Below are 23,809 nucleotides of genomic sequence, written 5' to 3'. Positions count from 1 at the left end.
AGGGTCATTGTCTTGTTGGAAGGTGAACCTTCGGCCCAGTCTGAGGTCCAGAGCACTCTGGAAGAGGTTTTCTTCCAGGATATCGCTGTACTTGGCCGCATTCATCTTTCCTTCAATTGCAACCAGTCGTCCTGTCCCTGCAGCTGAAAAACACCCCCATAGCATGATGCTGCCACCACCATGTTTCACTGTTGGGATTGTATTGGGCAGGTGATGAGCAGTGCCTGGTTTTCTCCACACATACCGCTTAGAATTAACGCCAAAAAGTTCAATCTTGGTCTCATCAGACCAGAGAATCTTATTTCTCATAGTCTGGGAGTCCTTCATGTGTTTTTTGGCAAACTCTATGCAGGCTTTCATATGTCTTGCACTGAGGAGAGGCTTCCGTCGGGCCACTCTGCCATAAAGCCCCGACTGGTGGAGGGCTGCAGTGATAGTTGACTTTGTGGAACTTTCTCCCATCTCCCTACTGCATCTCTGGAGCTCAGCCACAGTGATCTTTGGGTTCTTCTTTACCTCTCTCACCAAGGCTCTTCTCCCACGATTGCTCAGTTTGGCTGGACGGCCAGGTCTAGGAAGAGTTCTGGTTGTCCCAAACTTCTTCCATTTAAGGATTATGGAGGCCACTGTGCTCTTAGGAACCTTGAGTGCTGCAGAAATTATTTTGTAACCTTGGTCAGATCTGTGCCTTGCCACAATTCTGTCTCTGAGCTCCTTGGACAGTTCCTTCGACCTCATGATTCTCATTTGCTCCGACATGCACTGTGAGCTGTAAGGTCTTATATAGACAGGTGTGTGCCTTTCCTAATCAAGTCCAATCAGTTTAATTAAACACAGCTGGACTCCAATGAAGGAGTAGAACCATCTCAAGGAGGATCAGAAGAAATGGACAGCATGTGATTTAAATATGAGTGTCACAGCAAAGGGTCTGAATACTTATGACCATGTGATATTTCAGTTTTTCTTTTTTAATAAATTTGCACAAATTTCTACATTTCGGTTTTTTTCTGTCAAGATGGGGTGCTGAGTGTACATTAATGAGAAATAAAATGAACTTTTTTGATTTTAGCAAATGGCTGCAATGAAACAAAGAGTGAAAAATGTAAAGGGGTCTGAATACTTTCCGTACCCACTGTATGTGCCCACAATGTCCTTCAGTGAAGCACTATGTACTGTACTTAAGTACAATCAAGAGATACTTGTACTTACTTGAATATTTCCATTTTGTGCTACTCTATACTTCCACTCCACTACATCTCAGAGAAAAATCATACTTTCACTCTTTTACTCCACTTACACAGTTGTAGTTATTATTATACTTCTGAGGCTAATATTTTGCACATAAAATGGATAATTAGTTTGTTTATATGTGCAGTTATACATACATAGATTCGAATATTCAACAGTATCATAATAATGGATACGCGACAACATTAAATGCTGCACAGATGCAGATGTCAATGAAGAATTCCTTATGAGAAATAGAACAGCCTGGATCGGCCAATTCTGCATAATGAATAGGTTTTTGACAATTGAAGTACATTGAGCTGACTTTTACTAAAGTAAGATTTGAAGATTTCATTATTTTTTTTTAATTATTGTTTGAGGGGAGTGGTCAGTCAATTCAGATCAAAAACGGTATATATACGCATACGGCAGCCCGTGCAGACTTATGCTGACTCCGCTCCCTGTTCGACGGTTACTTCCGCATTTTGCCTCGGTCGCTGTTTCAGAGTCAGCTCCTCCTGTGTTCACTCACTTAACTCAGCCGAGCTCCTATTTTAGGGCTGACCGGAGTGCAGCGGTTTGGCATCCGGCTCCTTCTTGTGACTGTCAGCTGACCGTGACCAGGATATTTGGAAACTTTGAGCTCTCCTGTCTGACAACGCGGAATAATTCTCACAATTATTATCAAAACGGGTAGAAATGGCAAATCCACCCAAGCTGAAGACCGCGGTGACCGCGAGTGAAAGGTGAGAAGCAACGAGATGTTTCTGCTTGTAGCGGAGGCAAAGCCAACGTGTCATCTGTCCTACTTCATGATTTGTTGTTTTTGTGGATCATTTTCAGGCTAAAAAACTTGAGAAACACTTTTGGAACGAGATTTGGAGAAGCTCCTGTCTTCTACGCATGTGCACCTGGAAGAGTAAATCTAATAGGTATTTTAATTTGATATGCTTCGGTTTAAGTAGGTTTAGACTGTCGACAGCATTGTTTGTTTCTTTATTTTTATAACACGTTGTGCGTCCTGGTGGTGTTTAGTGTGTCTGAGCTTTTAAAAATACAATAGCAGTGGAAATATTGTCGTCAAATCAAATTGACTGCCTCTCACGTGTCTCTTCTTCCCATTTCTCACATGTTACAGGCGAGCACATTGATTACTGTGGCTACGCTGTGCTCCCAATGGCCATCGAACAGAATATCCTCACAGCTGTGTCAATGAACAATACAAACACAATCCGTCTGGCCAACACGAATCCTAATTACAAGTGAGACGTGAACACTCCTTGTGATCATTGCTGCACTTCGATTCATGCTCGCTTTGAAAAATTCAGTAGTTTAAGATGCCAACATATCAAAATGTTTTCTGAAAACTTGTCGTTCGTCATTTTGCAGGGATTTCGCATTGTCTTGTTCTGGGGATATTGCCATAGACAGAGACAATCCACAGTGGCATAATTATTTTCTCTGTGGGCTTAAAGGCATTAAGGTAAGGTGTGTAACACATGCCGTGGCTAAAATACGTAGTCTGGCATGTACAACTGTGTGTGTGTGTGTGTATATATATATATATATATATAGTGGTTAAAAAACCCTGCTATATTTATATTTTCAGGAGACGTTTGGGATCACTCGTTTAACAGGGATGACGTGTATAGTAGATGGAACCATTCCTCCAAACGCTGGTCTGTCCAGCTCCAGTGCCTTAGTTTGTTGTGCTGGCCTTTTGGCAATGGAGGCAAATAAAAAGTCCCTCTCCAAGGTAAAAATCTTCTATAAATTAACCATTTAATTGATCTCTGTTTATTAACTTTTGGGTAAAAATAATGTAAATTTCTTCAGGCAGTATTTGAAAAAAAAAAAAAATGATCGAGTCAGCAGAATGTAAAGCATTCATGACTCTCGACGTTAAAACAAACTTGTATTGTTTTTCACTTTAAAGAGAGAAAGTCTTCATTTGGAGTAAAAGTCTTAAATGCTCTGTTTTTCTGTTCAACCCTTTTCTGAGAAGACTTTGTGATCCTGCAGGTGGAACTTGCTGAGATATGTGCCAAGAGTGAGCGCTACATTGGTACAGAGGGAGGAGGCATGGACCACTCCATATCCTTCCTGGCAGAGAGAGGAACTGTATGTACTTGTGGATCACTTTGTTTGTCAAAAGGGATCCATGTAACTCTTTAATTCACAAAATAGAGGTCTAAGCATGCAAGAATAAATGCATGTTTGATGATTGCCTGATTAAAATTAAAATGTTGTTTTGATGAAACCTTTTGAATTGTCTGCCAGGCGAAGCTGATAGAGTTCCAGCCTCTGCAGACCACTAGCGTCAAGCTCCCTGACGCGGCCGCGTTTGTCATTTCCAACTGCTGCGTGGAGATGAACAAAGCTACTTCCTCTCACTTCAACATCCGGGTGGTGGAGTGTCTGATCGCCGCAAAGGTGCCATGATCCCGACTAGCGGTTCTCAAACTGTTGTTTGTTGCAACATTGCACTTAAATAAGTAAATGATCTGCAACTGTATTAAGAAATGAAGTTGTGGACTGCCTATAAAACAACCTTTTTACTATGTGTTTCATAGGCATCAAAACAGGTTTTAACCAAATAACATCACATGACGTAATCACAAACGCCACATAGTTCAAGTTCAAAGAAAGTTAAAAGGCCTCTTGTGTTGTGAATGTTGCATTGCATTAAAGTTAATAGATATCTTGGTGGATGTGAAATCAGATGCTGGCCAGGGCAGTTAATCTGGACTTGAGCAGGGCGCTGACGCTGGCGCAGGTTCAGACGGAGCTGAATGCCTCCCTGGACGAGATGCTGGCTCTGGTGGAAGAGGTGTTGCATTATGAGCCGTACAGCCGGGAGGAGATCTGCAAGGTGCTCGGCATCACCGCAGAGCAGCTTTCAACTGACCTGCTGAGCGCGAACACTCAGCACGGTAAGTGACAGCACACGGTGACATCTGTGTGTTCGTGTTTCAGGACTTAATTAGGGTCGAATGCTGGAACATCTAGTTGAGTCGTCTCTTACTGGATTGTGAAGGACGTTAATCAGTGACAATTCTGATAATTGATTGGAAGTTTATTGGTTATCAGGTAAAATTTCATAACTCATCCTCCCAAATCTTAAATGTGAAGGAAGTTTTGGGCTGTGGGTCAGACTAAATGAGGCCTATCGGCTCTGGTAACTTGTTATAGGCATTTGTCAGTACTTATTTCATTTGATGAACTAAACAAATTTGATTGTTCACAAATAACTGATAATTAAAACAATTGATAGCTGCAGCCCTACTTGCTATTTATCAACATTGAAATGGGTCATGTATATTTATCTTAATATTGTGACACGAGATTATCTTTTAAATGGGATTTTATTTATATTAATGTGAAGTCTGTGTTTTAAGATTTAATGGCTTTACATTTATGGGTCTTGTGTGTCTCAAATTTCCAATCATATTCATCAAGCTGAGTGAAATGAACAGTGACCAGCCATTAACACGTGTTTTCTTTCTCAGATATTTACTTATTAGAAAACATCCTCTAAAAAGTAACCCTCAATAGATCATTTTATTCTATTGATATTGAGAAATTTTGTCAAAGTATGCCATCATATTTTAATTTTTAGTCATGTCCAGTGCATGTCAACATCATCACAACCTGTACTCGTGTTTTCAAACAGATGAATGACACAGTGCTTCTGCCTTTTCCCCTCAGTCACGCACTTCAAGCTCTACCACCGAGCCAAGCATGTGTACAGTGAAGCTGCGCGGGTGCTGCAGTTTAAGAGCGTGTGTGATTCTGATTTTCCAGAATCCATACAGCTACTCGGGGAGCTGATGAACCAGAGCCATGAGAGCTGCAGAGACCTCTATGAGTGCAGCTGCCCTGAGCTGGAGCAACTGGTGGAGATCTGTCTGTGAGTAAAATAGAGTCTCTCCTCACTCACAGCGATCACAGGTCTCCACTCTGGACAGGCCGGGATAAAATGAGATATTAGCTCATGCAGTTTTAGAGATTTGTAACCGATAAAAATGCTTTCTCTAAAGCAACCATTGAGTTAATTTGTAAGTTGTGTGGCGGAATTCCATTTAGCTGCTTCAGTCTCAGAGTCCAGGTGTTGGACATGCAGTAAAGACTCGCATGTTCCATAGACAAGACAAGTTTATTTGTATAGCACATTTCAACAAGACAATTCAAAGTGCTTCACATAAAACAATTAAAAACATAAGGCAAAAGAAAAGGACATTTAAAAACAATTAAACAGTGATTAAAACATTACGCAAGCTAAAAGTAGCATAAAAGTTAAGTGCAGTTTAAGACTGGAATTGAACCTATTCATATTTTAATCCGCTCTGATGTGTAATTAGCGACAGACACAAAGTATTCTCGGTCTTCGAAGCAGGATGCAAACCAGTTTAGTGCTGTGCCAGAGAGTCCCACCCAGTTTTCTAGTCTGTCTAGTAGTATGTCATGGTTGACCGTGTGGAATGCAGCACTGAGATCCAGTAATACTGAGACTGAAATTCTGCCACTGTCTGTGTTTAAGTGGATGTTGTTGAAAACCTTAACAAGAGCAGTTTCAGTACTGTGGTGCGGTTGAAAGCCTGACTGGAAGACATCAAAACAGTTGTTTACAGTCACGAAGTTGTTCAGTTGTTGAAAAACAGCTTTTTTGATTATTTTACTTAAAAATGTGAGGTTTGATAATGGCCTATAATTTGTCATGTATTGCGGCGTCTAAGTTGGCCTTCTTTAGGAGTGGTTTAATAACTGCAGTTTTTAGGGTCTGTGGGAAGACGCCTCAGAAGGGATGTGTTTGCACTCTGTAAAAGATCAGTGGTCATGCAGTTAGAAATATTTTTGAAAAAGTGTGGTAGAATATCCAAGCAGCAGCAGCAGGAGGACTTCAGATGTTGTATAATGGCTTCCATGGTTGATTGAATGAAATCGTGGCATGATATTTGATATTATTGGATATTATTTAGAGATAGGGACAACATACGGTATATCCTGTGGTTGGTGTGGTGACACTGACTGTTCGTCTAATTTTCTGAATCTTGTCAGTGGAAAAAATTAGGCAAATTGATCGCAGGTGCAGGTTGATTGGAGCTCAGCGGTAGCAAATAAGGCATCGTTATTGTTTTTGGTAATGATGTCAGAAGAAGAAGTACTGCCTTGCATTTCTCAGTTCCAAATTGCAAAGTCTTTCTTTATAGATGTCACAGTGAACCCGGAGATTCGTTTTTCGCCACCTGCGTTCAGCTTTTGGACCGCTCCACACTAAATACTAAATGTGCAGTTTATGTACTCTAGACACAATTTTAGATTTTGATCTCTTTATTAGCAGTTGGTGAGCATGTGGAACTTATTTGAATTATAGTGGTAATTGTCAAGTGTTCGCAGGCTGTCACACTAAGCTAAGATGGTCAATGAGGTAAAGAATTATGCCTGCTAAACTGTGTCAGTAGGTCAGAATTGTTATTGTGAACATGCCAGTTGGCTAATGTTAGCATGTAGGTCTATTGTAAACACTTACAGTAAGTACAGTCTCACAGAACCACGAGCATCGCTGTGCACTGTTAAGTCTTTTTTTTTTTTAATTAAACACGTTGGACTGAATAAAGAAGAAACTTGGATTTAACAGACCTTTAATTCTTTGTATATGTAGTCGAACGCCTAATTGGTCCGTATCAGGTGTTTTCTGCTGATTCAGCAACCTTTCCCCAGTAACCTCTATACTTCCGTATTCTCACCTTTTAACACACTTTCACATTCTTCCCAAATTTAAGATCAGGATTAGCCATCGCAAAGGATGGTGTTGAAAAACAGTACTGAAATATTGGCTTTTTGTTGTTTCTCCAGGAGGTCGGGGGCTATGGGTTCCCGGCTGACAGGAGCAGGTTGGGGAGGTTGCGCCGTCTCCCTGATTCCCAGTGACTCGGTGGATTATTTCTTGCAAGCTGTGAGAGGCGCCTACTACCTTCCTGATCCACACAGAGCAGCAATGGAAAAGCAAAGTTTGTTCGTATCAAAGCCGAGTGGCGGAGCTGCTATTTTCCTCGAGGAGTGAAATATGTCATCCACATCTGTTTAAACAATCGTTCAGTTTCAATTTCACGGAGGCAGGGAAATCAATTTAATTTTTCTACATTTTCTTACACGTCACCTTACAAATGAATTATTTTTGTGTTTCATTTGATCTCTTTACTTTTTACAGATTATGCTGGAATATAAGGACCAAAAATCTTACTTTACTGGGGCATTAAAAAATGTTTTTTTTTTTTTATATTGATTTGTTTTTGTTTGACTAACTAGGTATTTCTGTTCACCTCTCACCATGTACTTGTAAATCAAAAAGATGAAAAATAAAATACCCGATATGTATTGTATAAAAATCCATCCATCCTTTATTGACATTTTAGAAACTAACACAAACAGGCAAAAAAAAAAAAAAAAGACTTGGATATGTTGAATATTTTCAGGCTTTTCGCATGTGTCACTGGAAAAGAATTGAAAAAGTTTCAAGTCCTGATAGGATCACACGATGGGCTTCTGCACAGGATCAGTTTTTTTTTTGGTTTTCACTTCTTTAGAGAGCAGTGATAGTGGAGGCTCAGTGGTCTAAGGCACATGGTACGCTACTGTACTGAACGTAAACGCAGCTTATCAATTTGTTCAGGTATATTTATCACATCTTTTCTCAAAAAAAGAAAATGTAATTGTTGTTGATTTGAATCTTTTTAAAATTTAATTTATACAGTCGTTTTTAATTGAAATCATGTTTTGAGTTTGAGCAAAGAGTAAATCATTTTTCCGATATCAGATTCAGGCCACACATTTCATTTTTATATATCTTTGAATAAATTCAGGCCAAACAATCATCAAAGATCATATAAAAAGGAACCATTCAAGGCACAGCACAGGGAAAATAGATGAGTTATTGTTTGTATCAAGAGTTCCATAGTTCCAGTTTGAATGATGGCATATTTACTGGCAAAATGTAGAGAAAGTAAATGGGAAAAAAAAGTTGAAAATCATTGAGTTTACCGTCACATTCAGCAGCTTGACTTCAATATTTACAGCACTTGTATTTTAGCACTTTGAATGTAGGTTGTGAAAAAAGTTTCAGTGCATAGTTTTTACAGATGGATCTTCAGGCGCTTTTTGTCCTGGTGATCCGGGCTACATTTATGTTTTGTAAGTTCTGTAGGATACAAAAGGTTGTTTTGTGACAGCTGAAGGTTACAAAATGTCTCAACCTTTTCATTTGAAAAAGGCCATGCCATTAAAATGATACAAAATTAATGCTTAAAGATGAAACTGCATTATTTGCCTGACAATGATAAATATTTCTTGAACTTTGGCAACTCATGCATAATGTCTTAAAATATACCTGCTACTGTCAAAGTGAGAGTTTGCAAATTTAACAAATGTCTTGCATGGTAAAGATGAAAAAGTTGACCTTTTATTTATTTGAGGACAGCTGTAATTCTTGGAAATGGTTCCTTCAGATAATCATGTTTTGATTGGACTTTTAATATTTAGAGCCCGCATGATTCACACTAATAACAAAAATGATGTACGTCTGTGCTGCTTATTTGAGCATAAATTCACCAAAATGAAGACACTCAGCTTGTGCTTGGTTTGTGGGATCCATGCATATGGTATCCTATACTGTAAACATGATCTAAACTGTCAGTCTGTGTGCTGTTGCGTTAGAGTCTGTGCTGCGCTGGCGTTGCTTTCTGGTGCCCCCGTGCTTTCGTGGGAGATACAGGACACTTCGTTCTTTCTCTTTAGCATACTTTCTATCCAGTTGGAGCTCTGTGGTGTCCTTTCAGGGGAGCGAGCAGAAGAGACTGCGCTCATCCTCATGTTTTTGCCTGAGGTGATCAGCTCCCCGTAGCCCTGCTGGTGGGAGAAGGCATAGGCAGAGCGACGGGAGCTGGTCCTGCGTACTCGCCTTAGGTTCTGTTCCTGAGGTCCTAGCTTCCTTCTGGACTGCTGGAGGTGACGAACCTGTGAAAATATAACAGTGATGGAAGAAATACCCAGATCCTGAGCTCAGGTAATTATACAATACGAGTACGAGCAAAAGTATCCAACTTAAGTATAAGGCGATAAGTATTATCATCCACCCATCCATCCATTATCTATACCGCTTTATCCTGAACAGGGTCACGGGGAGGGGAGGAGAAGAGAGGAGGGAGTGGGGGAGAAGAGAGGAGGGAGTGGGGGGGAGGAGGGGGGAGCATCACGAGGGGACCACTCAAATACAGCCATGGGAGAAGTTCTCATTGTTTCTTTAAATGCTATACTGCATATGCATCAAAGTTGCAGTACCTTGTCTGTTAGAGTTGGGAAGAGGTCTACTCTCAGGAAGCTGACAACTATCCCTGGCATAACACACACCACGGTGGTGAGCAGAATGACCAACCACACACTCTTCTCTGACAGACAGGTACGGGCCGTGCCTGCGGGGACACAAATTGAAATTTCTTTATACTCCATGTATCGATATGATTTTCTCGCGTGTGTCACATTGATCCAAACTCACCAATAAAAGGGAAATCACTCGGAAAAATGCCAAATATGCCATTACTTTGCATTGCAAATAAAATGGCAAAGTACACTGTCAGACTCCCCCATATGAAAAGATGATTGACGGCTGTCCAGTAGTGTGTGTCAAGTCCAATCTAGGAACAGACGCATGACAAACATAATTACAGTGTTAACGTTTTCAATTAACAGGGCTGCTTCAATCTGGTTTGTTCTGTTTATAGTCTCACCTGAACACTTACGACAATGACTAAGGATGTTGCTATGGTGACAGCAAATGCTTGCTGGTCAGAAAAGTGGGAGCCGCCGTCTTTCACCATGTGAGAGAAGGCTCCGTAGGGAATAAAGAAAAGCAGGAATGATGTGGCCACCCCCTGCAGTGTGCACAGGAAAAACTGACGTTTGTTGAAGAGAAGGTTTTGCTGGCCGGGTTTGTACAGGCTCGGGTAGCGAAGGCTGTTCTGCTCATTCATATCCTTTAGGAAACAGAGACAACATAAGTATGATGTGGTACACTGTTATTAAATTAGAAATATATCATATGATAGTAGGGACAGGGCATTAAGAGAAATACTCTGCGGCAGTTGTACGATAGATGGAAAGTTGAAGATAAGAGATGATGTGTACAGTATAGTTGTATTTATATGGTATTAGTAGTTTTAGTCACATACAAGTTAAATTTAGTGTAGTACCTACCGTGGGGTTTTATTTTTTAGCTACATTCGGGAGGTTTATCATCACACAGTAAAAAGGGGGCTACAGTGATAAAATATTCACCTGTATGACGGCAGTATCTTGAAAAGAAAGAAAAAAATAGAAGTATTTATAGCTTAAGAGGTTGCTGTTGGAAACTACTGATATAAATAAATAGAGTTTTTGTGCAAATTAAACATGAAGACATTGCTTGAAATAGGATTTAGGTCATTTTAACCAACTGTATTTCACGCTGAAGTCAGTGGTTTATTATCACATATTTAACATTACCTGATCAAAAAGTCCCATTGCCAGCACTGGTAAAGATGTGTAGACTATATTGAAGAGGGTGATGAACCACTGGTCATACACCGTCTGTGGAAAGAGGACAGTTATACGCACAAGAGAGAAACTTTCAAAAAGCATACAGGCTTCAAATACGATTATAGTTTTCTTACCTGTGCTGAGAAACCGCAGAAGAAACCGTACCAGAAGTGCACCAGGGTGAAGGCAAAGTTTTTGTAGAAGAAGTAGGCCAGGAAATTACACATGCGGAAGTAAGACCAGCGTCCGTGGACCAGCAAGAGTCTCTGCAGGTACCGAAACTGAGCAAAGGAGTAATCCGACGCCAGAACAGCCTGCATCCCCTCCTGCCCGCTGATGCCAACACCGATGTGAGCAGCTGAGAAATACATAACGTGGATCACTGTCAGCAGTTTCACATTTATCATTCAGAGTGAAACATCTTGACAATGATGAATTAACATGAATCTGAATTTAGCAGAGGTATCCAAGGTCCCCAGAGGATGACTTGTAAAAACTTTGTATCACCTGATCTTTCAGTCTTTGGTTCATGACCCAAAACCTGTAAAGCTAAAGAGATTCTCATCAGACTCAACTGTACTTGGTGTTCACTTACTGACAAATATAAGCCTGCTAACATGCTAAACTATGATGTTAAATCTATAACTGCTAAACATCCACATAGCCTACCAGCATTGTCACTGCTAATGCTTAAAAGCTCATAGTAGTGCTGTGATTTAGATGCTAGGAAAGAGTCCTTCATTCCACAATCTCCTAAACATCTGCATGAGAAAAAATGTCATCAGCTACGAAACAGAAGTTGTTTTTTACGTCAGAACTCAGAAATGAAATGATGACACTTTTTTGTAAAACACCCACAATATTCATTTGCTATTTTTATTATATGAAACATAAAATATTGGAAGAAGTCATCAGTATATATCAATAACATTTTATGTTGTGAAAACAAGGATTTCTGACTACAATCGTTAAAGGTGCATCTTTGGAAATAGGTTATGTATTATTGTGCTGTGCTGTGTTTTTAATGACTGAATGAAGACACATAAAATGATGGAGATGGTTGGAAAAGTCTTTGAAAATCCTGGAAATATATTCAGAACGTTGAAGTGATGTTGATAAAAAAAAAAAAAACCTGGGTTTTCAAACATCTTCAGATATTTACAGGGATGCTTACAGTCATGCTTCATGCTGCTGTTCCTGAGACTTACTCTTGATCATGCTGACATCATTGGCTCCGTCTCCGATGGCCAGGGTGACTGCTCTCTTGTGCCTCTTCACCAGATCCACCACCTGAGCTTTCTGCATTGGAGTGACCCTGCAGCAAATGACTGTTTTACACAAGCAGGCCAAATCCAGCAAGATGTGCTCCAGCTGTGGCTCCAGAGCATGAGCCTGCAGAGTAAACACATACATCCCACCTGTTAAGCCTGTCATTACCATCCTATAATGCCAACCCCCTGCAGAGGCAACACCAATGTTACCAATGTAACATTCCCACCAAGCGGTGTACATCATGACCCCTCCCCCCACCCTCCCGCCTCCGCGCGGCACAGCGAGAGAGCAGCTCCTCTGTGAGGAAATGGATGTGAATATAAGCCTGTAATAGAGCTGAGGGCCCTCAGCAGTGCAGCAGCTCTCTGCTCATTACAGACTTTGTTCAGTCAGCAGCAGGCAGAGAGATGCCAGACTCAGCAGACAACAGCACAACCACCATTTAACAAACAGTATAAAACCTGCAGGCATCAGTACCAAAATAAAACAAGCATGTAAAAAAACAAGCACAATAGGGGAGAGAATTAACATTTCATTAAAGACATGATAACACATCTTACCAGACTGTGTCCATTGATGACTAAAGCATACTCTGCAATAATAGTTTCTTCAAACATAGAATCATCTGCAAACATGTCGGTCTTCTCAACATCTCCTGCACTGCCAACTCGACTCAGGCCGAGGATGTGCTCTTTAGCGCTCCTGAGTAGAGAGGGAAGCCGGTACACATGTATTTTCAGGGTATTAGCCAAATTCATTATTATTGAATGACAGAATTCTCTTCAGGTAGACTAAATCTGACTTTAAGTGAATACATTTTGTGACTACTGACTAGCAGTTCTGAGAGTATCAATCTGTTGTGTGAGTGGAGATAAAAAAAAATGAATTGTTTGTCACCTGAGCTGCTGCTGCACCTCCAGCAGTGTGTGTCCAGAGATGACAAATACCTCGTTCATGTCATCTCGCAGCATGTTGCAGGAGTAGCCAATGTTCATTGCTGTCTCTACAATATCACACACAGTTTACAACTGTGGAGCTTTGCAGTGACAGGTAAGCACTTATTAAAGCAGTAGTTTTTCTGATCAAGTTTCTAGTTACCTAGTTTGTCTCCTGTGAGGACCCAGATCTTGATGTCAGCCAGATTCAGACTGGCGATGGTCTCTGGAACTCCTTCCTGAAGTTTGTCTTCAATTGCTGTGGCTCCTAGAAGCTTCAACCAAGTCAGCAGTCAGACTGTGGTCCATTAATGGGATTGATCGCTTCAAGGGTGTTAAAAAAAAAAGGATGTAAATTTTACCTTCATGCCCTGCTCGATCTCCTCGTAGAGAACAGCCAACTGATCTTCGCGGTTCACGATTACTGTGCTCACAAAGACAAGCTTCTTCATCCAAACTTCAAAATAATCTTCATCAAGGTCTTTGTAGGCCAGAGCTAATGTTCGGAGCCCTTTTCCTGCAAATTCCTGCAAGAAAATAAACACCTTAAACAGTATTACAACAAAGAAAATTGTGATGAATCACTCAACCAATTTGACAGTTTTCAGGAGCACAGATAGAAATATAAACGGTTTATTAAATGGCATTCATAGCTGTGACAAAGGACACCACCCTCATTACTTAAACAGTATATTTTTCAGTAGCGATGATGACACAATCTGAATTCATCTGTTTTTAATCTGTATAGTTAACACTGCACTTTTTGTGACTTGGATCTCCCTGTCCTGGATCAACTCTGGATCATTTGAATTTAGGAAACTATATATACAAATGCATAGTTCCCAGTGCACTCAGTTAAAAATTAGTCCTGTTATCCAATCAGGTAACACTTACAGTGAGGTGTTCTGTGGTAGTGTGCATGAGGTTTTCACTGGACGGATCCAGACGGTCAAAGATAATTGTGTCAGCGCCTTTGGAGTATAGTTTAATCTGGCCCTGTGGATTTCTCACTATATCACAAAACAAAAGACAGCAAGAGAACAGCATATTATTATTTTTTTGATAAAATGATATCATCCAATACATAACAAACATATGGATTACAGACTGCAAACAGAGGCATGCATTGTTAGAGATTGTTAAAGGTATTACGAGCTGTCGCTGGCATTTCTAAGAAATAGAAGACAGAATTATCAGACAAAGTTTGTTATTGATCTTGATGCATGTAGTTGTTTTTGAAATTAATGTCTACATAGTGTCATGCTTACTACTTGTGAATTAGTTATTGCATTGCTGTTATAAGTGAAGACCTAACCAATGACACTCATTCTCTTGCGCACGTTGTTGAAGTCCAGTATGGCCAACAGCTGGTAGGTGACAGCTCGTCCCATCTCACACAGTGTGATGGTTTCTGAGGTTCGGGTCCGGAAGACAAAACCAAAGTTTCGTGCTGCGGTGACCAGCGCTTCCTCGTCAGGTGACTGGGCCTGGTACACCAGATTCCCTTCATTGGCACAGAAACATCAATCAGAAAACACTTCAGTAAACTGAATTGTTTCAGTTATTAATGCTACAATTATCGAATCGTGCATCGAGTTTACCTTCACTCTTCTCCTCTGGCATAACAGTGTGACACAAAGCCAGCAGTCTGAAAAACTCCTGCACTGCAGGATCCTCCAGTTTAATGGCTTCAACCAGGCTGCCATCGTAAAACTTAAACCTTCTGTCGCACAGAGGGTTGAAGGAAAAGTCCACACAGGCTGTTTTCTGAGAGAACATGGACCACCAACACAGCGACTGTGTTATAATTGTCTTGCTATAAAGTGAAAGATTTCTGTGTGTTTAGATCTACTTACTTCTGTAATTTCCACCTTTTGGTTAAATTCATCATAGACATCACCTGCAGGAAGAAAAGGTAACATAAATAATCATCTCGTATGACTTTGCACCTTGATATGACCTCATTGATTATCAATATGGTTTAATATGGAAGATTTTCAAGTTCAACCTGACCCCTTTTTTTTTTTATTATTAATAGTAAATGTCTAAAATCCAGTCAATTGAATCTGACCGCTTTCATTCCAAACAATTATAGGACCCATACAGATCTATCATTAACCAACCAGCCAAAACCTGTCCACTAAAACTAAAGCAACACAAATGCAATATGTTTTGGTTGGGTTTGCAGTCATGCAAAACAGCTATTTTCTGGTGGAGCTGGAGATGTATTTATGGATATCACCCCCTCCATGTGGGGCTCCAGTGGTTCACTGAAAGTTCCTGCTGTGTCAAAACCACTGAGGACAATTTTACAAAATGCACAATTGCTTATTTTGTAAATTAATTTGTTTTCTTGTCCATTTTCTTTAACTATCCAATACTGTTTGTCCTAAATTAAACGAGTGGCTGATTAGCCCAGTGCAGAGTTTTCAAAAATCTCCCCACCATATGTGTGTCCATTGATGGAGCACTTGATGAAGACCATGATGTTCTGGGTAAGGGTGCCTGTCTTGTCAGAGAAGATGAACTCCACTTGACCCAGCTCCTCATTCAGGGTGGTGGTGCGAGCTTCAGCTGCAGTGTCCATCTGACTGTAGTACATCTTCCGGTCCCAGTTAATGAAGAAACTGTGACAAAGTCGCAGAACCTCCACACTGAAGGAAGGTTTAACCATTCAGTTTATTGTACAATACATATATAGAGGAACTTGTGAGTAAACTTAAATGCTTTTGATGCTCTTTGTCTTTACCTGACATACAGCGAGATGGGCACAACAGTGTTGAGGATGATGATGTAGGACCAAAAGGTGAGGAAGCCAGAGAAAACAGCGTTGCTCTGAAACTCATCCCACGGCAAAAACACTTCAAAGTTTCTACCAATCCAAATCTCCCAAATAGTGTTTCCAATAGCCAAAACAACTCCCATACATACGAGGAAGGCAAAGATCTGAAATATGAACAAAAAAGTATTTATTAAAGAAGTGTCAATTACAGGGATGGAGTATATCATTTTATGGTTTATCGTTTTCAAGCATCTTTCATTTAAGGATCCTTCACACTCATAATAGACTCTGCACACACTATATCTGATTAGATTTAAGGACCATGTGGAAACATTTGAGTAGCAACACAATGTATTTTCTTAATGTGTAAAGAAAATGTAAAATCGTTTCTGTATTTCCTGTATTGTTAGGTACTGTGAAAATGCAAAACCATCTTACCCACAAAACCAGAGTGTTCATGAGCTTATCAATACTTGTCCTTTTAAATTTAGTCCTTCCACAGTTCTGCATCAGTTTGGTTTGTAATCCTGTTGGATGGAGGCGAAAACAACCATCAGTGTTGAAAGATGATTAACAACAACATGGTTCATAAACTGTTCATAGAAGAGAAGAAGAAAACAAATAAACTGATCTAATAGATGTGGAGAATGAAAGCATTAAGAATGAAAAAACAACTAATACCAGCAAAGATGACAATTCCAAAGCACCACTCAGTGTTTCTGAGTACACAACCTCGTAGAAGCATCTTTTCATTATCCAAAGGGTATTTATTGTCTCTCCAGTAAAGTGTTCCTGTAAATTTATCCAGTTTGTTGTTTGGTGGTTCACAAATGACTTCTCCTGAAAAACAGGAAAAAAAAGGAAAAGATTCACACATCAATCATCACTGTAGCAACAGTGAGAAAAAAAAATGGTTATACAAATGTCACACTGAAAAGTGTCACAAGTCTTCAAATCCACATAACTCAATGTAATGATTTGATACAGAGATGTGAAAATAAACAAGTGCTTGGCATCATCTCACCATCAAAGTCCATCAGTTTTGAAATATCTCCCAAATCTGAGGTGACAGTCAATGCCTGACGAACTTTCAAATTTGTCTCTCTGTTTGGGGGGAAAGAGAAAAGACAAACAATTATAGTTTTGGCAAAAAAGTAAAAAAAATTTTTTTACACTTGCAAAGATTATCAATCAGTTATACAAATCCTCTCCCAATTTCTGTGCTCAAATGTCTTGTTCAACTACAGTTAAAGTTTTCCCCAGTTTTACTTTATAACTACTGCAGCACTTACCCATCCAGCTCTGCAGTCTCAATATAGCACAGTCCATAAGGCTCACTGCTACAGAGAAGGAGGATGTCCGCCTGTGTGTAAATCCAATGTGAATCACTCAGTGGTGAAAAAGACAATAAATAACTCTCTGCATCACAAAACCTGGAACAACACTCAGAATCCCGTGAGTCTCCCAAAAGAAGCTTTTACTTTTAACCCTCATTACCTATATTCTTTATCAAATTTTAATATGAGACAGAAAAAATTAAAAAGAGTACTTCACAATATATTCTGTAGTAGCACAGTTTACTCACAGCAACAAACTGATTATTCTCCAGTTTGATGATATCCCCCACACGAACGTTCATCCATGTCTCACTCTGCAAACTTGGAAACAAGAAACACAACAGCTTATAATTAAACCAGATAAATGCCTGTGAACATAATGTGCCTGTGATTGGGCTTTTCAGTAGTTGTGCACAACATCCCGATGAGAAAGACAAAGGAGAGTGATAAGGTACCTTCCCTTGATGAGAACTTGAGACAGGCGGTTGTTGACTTGTTGGTCGCTCCTATGTCGAAACTGAAATTTTAAAAAAGGGGGAAACATCTCCATTAAATGAGGCAAAAGAGGAAATTTTAGAAGAGTTGATACAAAGTAAATAGTGGAACTAACAAAGTCATCTGTAGCATCCTTGACGGCCGTGATCGTCAGCACCAAAACCAAAGGCACGATGGTTGTGAACCAGGGCAGGGAGGATATTTCTGGAATTAACTGTGGGAAAGAAATCAGCATTAACTTTCTTTGTTTGACTTAAACTTCTTCTGTCTTTCATTAACTAAAGCAGCTTTTACCCACAAACAGCAGCAGTATCTCCTACCTGCAGTATCAGCAGCACTATGAAGTAAGCATTTGCCACCCTCTGGAACTGTTCAAACAAGTTGATGGGCAGGAAGGTGAAGATGTTGTACTTTGAGGTTTTGATGTGATTGTCCTGAAGAACCACACGTTTAGAACAAGGATGGAACATCACTGGTAAATCAAACTTAATGCAATTTTGAGGTCCACTTACAGCATAAGAGAACTTGTCATTATAGTCTCGTGCGTTGGCTTTCACACGCCGTTCCTTTTCTACAATCAGAGAACATTTGATCATAATTAATGGTCAAGATAATAAAATAAACATAATTCTTCAAAACAAGGTTTTTCCAAACTGCATAGCATTTACCTTAAAAGTAGTATCACATGATTTACATAATATTTAAAAAGATTTATACATCCCCAGGTATTAGAACATTTAAACGTCTTTTCATTTGGTTTTGTTGGATCTCACTAACAAATTTTTAAATCTTGTCCCTGCTTTACCTCAAGTGAATACAACTGCAACTTTAAACTCATTTGACTCATTAAACCTTTTAACTCCAATTAAAATCAGACTGATCTCTTTCAAGAAAAAAACACCTTAGAAAATGGCAGAGATCTCTTAGCTAAAGAAACTGTGCAGGTGTGCGGTACAAAAGTAGAGAAAATCTAAACTGGTAGTTAATCTGGCAGTTTAGTCAGCAAATATGACAAGTGATCTATAACAAATGCTGCTCTCCCTGTCCGACAGGAGCCCTCAGTATGTTCCCACCCACCTGCTAATTTCCCCTCATCAGCTCCCACCTACCTGCTGTCATGACTGCAGTAGCCGTCCAACCTTTTGTTGTCTTGTTATAACCCACTGCCTCTCTTTTTGGACTTCTGGCCTGCTTGGTTTGCCCTTTTGGTTTTTTGTCACCTGATCCGGCTCGCTGTCTGTTGCCAAACCTTCTTTGAAAAGCCTTACATGCATTTAGGTCCATTACCATTACACATACACTACTGTTACGATTTGAAACTGATGCTCCTGTTAACCTGCAACGAGACAAGGTTGTTCTCGACTGAAGCCGTATTTTTGCCCATTCCTCTATTCAATTTAAGAGACTCTCTATCAGATGCTTCAGGCTGAGGTAATTAACTCACACTTTCATAAGGGGAAGGGACTCACAAGAGACAGTATCTGTTAACTGGAGCAGTATGAAGCAGATATTCAGACTTTTAGTCACTGGTATGAGCCAAGCTCCAGAAACACTGCATCTTACATCAGTAATACACAACCAGTGTTCACAGGCTGACTCATACTCTACAGTAAACTGACCCTCATATGAAAAACAGTGGAGTGCCCTTTCAAATTGCTGAGAGGAGGGTGAGAGGATTGATGTCACCCTCATATCTGTACAGTAAATATGAAGCCTGGTTAAAGACTGCAAACAGCAGGAAGCAGCTAGTCTGGCTCTGACGTAACAAAATCCACCTACCAGCACCTCTTAACAGTAATTAGCATGTTGGAAGTTGTTTCTTTTATTTGTAAATACCAAAATGTAAACCCAGTTTCCAGAGGCTCTAAATTAACTCAATTTATTGGTAACTGGTAAAATATCATAATTAGTCACCACAAGAACTTTTATTCCACTTCTCCATGCATGTTAAAAGCTGAAATAGCTCTTAAGTTGTAAACATCTTGTTTATTATTGTAGCAGCTGGCATGCTACTGTCACGTTGTTTCTCATTATTGAATTTCCTGTGCTGTGCTTATGGTGGGTGAGTCTTTGTCTAAGTGATATCTGAACATGAATTAACCATAACATCTTCAGCTTGGGAAGTAAGGCTTCAAATGACGCCTCTTTGGGGGAGTTTGATGAAACACAGCTGTGAGGGTGCAGAGAACAAAAGGTAACCAGAGCACACAGATAAATTCACAGCCTTTGACTGTGCAAATGTAACTTCAAGAGTGGTCTCTGTTCTTTTGTTTTCTTTTTGTTTTCAGTGACTTTGGCAACTCATTATCCATATGCTTTAAACCTTGTTCAAACAATTATCCAATGATATTTGTGCATGTGGTCTAAGTTGACGATACATGTTGTTTGCCTCCCCTTTGACTCTGGTGAAGACAGAAGTGTTGAAACATTAGTCTGTTTGCACAACTAAAGACTATAAATTCATCCTCAAAGACAGAGGACAGGGACGTGTTCACTGTCTCATCCTGCCCTTCTTACCCAACAACTGAAAACTTCATCTGCAATTCATCTCATGGCTCACACTTCATGGTGAGGCACTAGAGGGTCATTATCATGATTAATATGATAATCAGTCTAAACATTAAATACATTAATTCACAAACAACACAATACTAGTGATGATGAAACCACTTATCAAAGCGCTTTAACTTTTCACACACAGCGGTGTCTGAGGGAACACAGAGATACTGTAGATCTGTTGTTTCCAAAAGAGGTTAAATCATTGTTGAATTATGCATAACACACCTGCACAGAGCTGCAACAGGATAGATGGGGTCACAACAACTGAAATAATCCTACTATCAGTTACTATGACAATTAATTATTAAGACAGACTACTGTTGTTTAAAGGCTTTGATCTGCTTAAGCATTTCTTTAGAAAAATGGTTAAATGCAATTTTGTTTTTCTAATAAGCACAAAGTGATCTCTTTGATTCAGTCTTTCTTTTTCTGGAGAACATCTGCAGACTCTTGAGTGCGCTGTTTAGGCAGTTTACAGTGAAATCATACAGTGTAATGATTCACAAATGCTTCAGGAAATATCTCAGACAGTATCCCACTGAGTCTTATTTTGATATAGGAAGAATTTACATAATCAAGGATGACAACATACACTGTTGAGGAACTGATATCCCATTCAAAGCACATGGAAACATATTAGTCTGTCCCTGCAAAGCAAAAGGTCACCTCTCGCTGTGTGTGATACTGATTACAGGATGCTACCCATGACAAACACATGCACACATGCACACACACACAACATGTGAAAAACAAACGGGCACACACTCTCAGAGAAAGAGAGACTGTGGTATAAAGATTCATTTCATCGCTCTAAAACAATGCACTGCACCAGGAGGATGAGGAGTGTATCTGCCTCAGAAAGGAAGACAGATAATTGAAAGACAAAATAAGAGACAAATAAGAGCCTGCAGACTTGTACAATTTACATTAAGATTTATGTTTCTTATAGTTTTTAGAAACTTTTGAAAAATCACTTTTAAATGCATTAACAGGATTTTATCTGATCATTCTTACTGTTACTTATTAGTAGTTATTGCTGTAAAAATGCTTTCCAGCTGCTCTCTTTTGAAGAAAGGATTTTATTCTGAGATGCTTGGTTAAATAAAAGAAAACGACTTCAGAATAGATGAAAAATTTGTCTTACCAACATGTGGCTTTCTCCTCCAGAGGGCCATCTTCTCTTGGGACCTCCACAGGGTTTCCCTAACAGATGCAGGAGAATAAATTGCAGAGGTGGACGCCCCAGTGTGGTGGACTGTGTCAGGATGAGCAATACAAAGAGGCAGCACACAAAGCAAAGGGGTGTCATTCCTGTTCAGACCAGCAACTTTACAGCTATTGGTGCAGCAGCAGCAGAAGGAACATCCCCAGTGACTTGTGTCTCCTTAGCAAAAGATCCCAAGTGAGCAGCACAAAGGAAGAGAGTATAACCCCTAATCAAGGTGTATAGTCCCTTGTTTTTCTTTTTTTTTTTAAATACGGCAGCCTACATTAGTTGCCTTCATGTTTGTGTGTAGAATAAGTTATGGTTTCAACAGCCTACAAAATGGGTGCCAATAAACCTGAAGTATGCCTACATCTCCCTTGTTCTGTTCTCACCTTGCACAAGTTTGTCACAGACGCAGTCCTGTGTCGTCTCCATGTATCCCGTCATTCAGTGGCAACCATTTACCTCAAGCGCCGCAATCCGCAGATCATTTCTTCGCAGGAAACGCGGTCCCTTCCGCTGAATGAACATCACCTCTTTCTTTATCTCTGATATATAAAAAGAAAAAAAAAACACATGCGGTGGAAATGGTGCAGGTAGGAAACAACCATCAGTCCCGCTATTACGAGAAAAACCGTGGAGGAACTGAGAGGGAGCAGAAATCAAACAAATGATCACTCACCGAGAGGGACGACAGGCAGCTGAGGCTGCTGGAGCCTTCACCGGGAAGAGAGGTGGGAGTGTGTCTGGAAGGAGGATCGATCTTCCTCCCTCTTCCAAGTGCAAATAAAAAAAAACCGAATATAATCGGACACTTGACTATGTTCTTCCCAGGATCAATTTATTGATTAAAATACTGAACAGGATAAAATATTGAGTACAATTACACAACTCTGAATTATACTTCGGAATAACAAAAACAAAAACTTAGAGCACCATTTATTGGTTTAAAATGATGCCATATCGCCCTCATAAGGACTTCGAGTGTATTTTCATAATCCAAAATACAGTGTCGTCCCTCTTTGATATATTAAAAAAACACTAACAGATGAAAAAAAAATTGATAAACACTTAAACTATTTCATTAAAGCTTACTTTGTTTCAAAACTTTGATCAGTTTTATTCGAATTTTTGATGGCTTTAGCGACTAGGCCTATTCTATGTTAATAATGATGAACATATTTACACTGTTATTAAAGCTTTAAAGAGGCATTGAAGTCATCTTCATATTATTTTCAAAAAATATAAATTTCTTTATCAGTTCTCCCTATTTCACACAATCATTATCATTACAGCGCCCCCGGCTGGTCTATTTGTAAAAGCCAGGGTGCACTGCCGACATGAACTCCTGCATCTCCACTGATCCTTACTCTTTGAGTCAATCTGATATCCAGTATTACATGACAGTGTGTGATTAACAGATTTAAAATTACATAATACTGTGCCAGAAAATGTTGATAAACCACAGAGACATTTGTCATGGCCACTATCAATATGGACATGAAATGCCAACCATTTAATTTAATTAAAAAATTCAAACCGGGGACATCATACTCATTGGTTGATTTGATAAAGTTTCCATGGTACCACAGAAGATCATATTGCTAAGAATAAGACTCAGAAATGCACTACTACAATACAGTACAATAAATATATGTGCGTACGGTTGCAGTGTCAAAGGGGAAAGGAAATGAGATGTTCAATTATTTGTTTGTTTGTTTTTTAGGTACAAATGACCCAATATAATTATGTAAATTGAATTGTTTTCTAAAAAGACGTCAACAAAATAGGAGTAAAATATTAACCAGAAGCTGATAATGCCATTATGTCACCTTAATTTGTTAACACATTGTCATATTAACAGTGATTTGATTTGGTGCCTATTTTTCTGAGTTTTAAAATTTTATCAAGATTCTTCAGAACCAGTGATTTTGTTTCAAGAAAACATGAACAAAAATAATATCAATGTAATTTAACAGACAGGGTTTGGCTCTCTAAAAGTCCTGAAGACACACTTTTGTCAATACAATAGAAATTCCTCAATAAAACATGCATGAGGACCCAAACACCACTCATGTTTACATCAGGTAATAATTCCAAAAGCTGTAAAGTGAATTGTCATTGGGTTCCTTGCCCAACTTTGTTTTTACAGCTGCCCAGTCTCCAAGATAACAGCATCAGCATATGATGGCCACACATCCAGTTTGGTGTTGATAAGCACTGCCATTCAACTTCCTGTAGCCACAGGATCAACCTTTGAAAAGAACAAATGAACTGTTAGGAAGCACGATCTCAACTAAGTCGTAAGTTACTGTTAAAATACTTAATTGTAAAGAAGATTGTTGACATGGACTTGTAAATGTTATACTTCTAATAGTAACCTTTTCCCCTGAAGGTTGAAGAGTGGGGAAGGCCCTACTGTAAA

General features: G+C 39.5%; 2 protein-coding genes across 2 annotated transcripts; one reads left to right on the top strand and one right to left on the bottom strand.

The window, feature by feature from the left end:
- The first annotated feature begins 1,723 nt into the window (after positions 1-1,723).
- Positions 1,724-7,600, top strand: galk2 (galactokinase 2). The gene is made up of 10 exons (XM_069708155.1): positions 1,724-1,973; positions 2,071-2,159; positions 2,366-2,489; positions 2,617-2,710; positions 2,837-2,983; positions 3,250-3,348; positions 3,508-3,660; positions 3,950-4,160; positions 4,936-5,137; positions 7,084-7,600. The coding sequence occupies exons 1-10, from the start codon at positions 1,927-1,929 to the stop codon at positions 7,289-7,291; spliced, it is 1,374 nt and encodes a 457-aa protein (XP_069564256.1). The 5' UTR covers positions 1,724-1,926; the 3' UTR covers positions 7,292-7,600.
- Positions 7,440-22,124, bottom strand: atp8b4 (ATPase phospholipid transporting 8B4). The gene is made up of 28 exons (XM_069708154.1): positions 22,067-22,124; positions 21,777-21,932; positions 21,322-21,380; positions 17,939-18,052; positions 17,734-17,832; positions 17,579-17,640; positions 17,372-17,444; positions 17,079-17,149; positions 16,811-16,890; positions 16,468-16,626; positions 16,225-16,313; positions 15,754-15,950; positions 15,450-15,658; positions 14,861-14,904; positions 14,606-14,771; positions 14,320-14,508; positions 13,899-14,014; positions 13,367-13,531; positions 13,168-13,279; positions 12,967-13,072; positions 12,630-12,771; positions 12,006-12,189; positions 10,932-11,155; positions 10,765-10,848; positions 10,011-10,256; positions 9,779-9,917; positions 9,565-9,695; positions 7,440-9,240 (listed from the first exon to the last, which is right to left on the bottom strand). The coding sequence occupies exons 2-28, from the start codon at positions 21,829-21,831 to the stop codon at positions 8,917-8,919; spliced, it is 3,639 nt and encodes a 1,212-aa protein (XP_069564255.1). The 5' UTR covers positions 21,832-21,932; positions 22,067-22,124; the 3' UTR covers positions 7,440-8,916.
- Positions 22,125-23,809: the final 1,685 nt, after the last annotated feature.

The sequence above is a fragment of the Brachyistius frenatus genome, unplaced genomic scaffold (genome assembly GCF_029030835.1).
Source record: "Brachyistius frenatus isolate BFR_SWC_R1_liver_20210118 unplaced genomic scaffold, ASM2903083v1 Contig_74, whole genome shotgun sequence".
Taxonomy (NCBI): Eukaryota; Metazoa; Chordata; class Actinopteri; family Embiotocidae; genus Brachyistius; species Brachyistius frenatus.
This window is presented reverse-complemented; position numbering and strand designations above follow the sequence as displayed.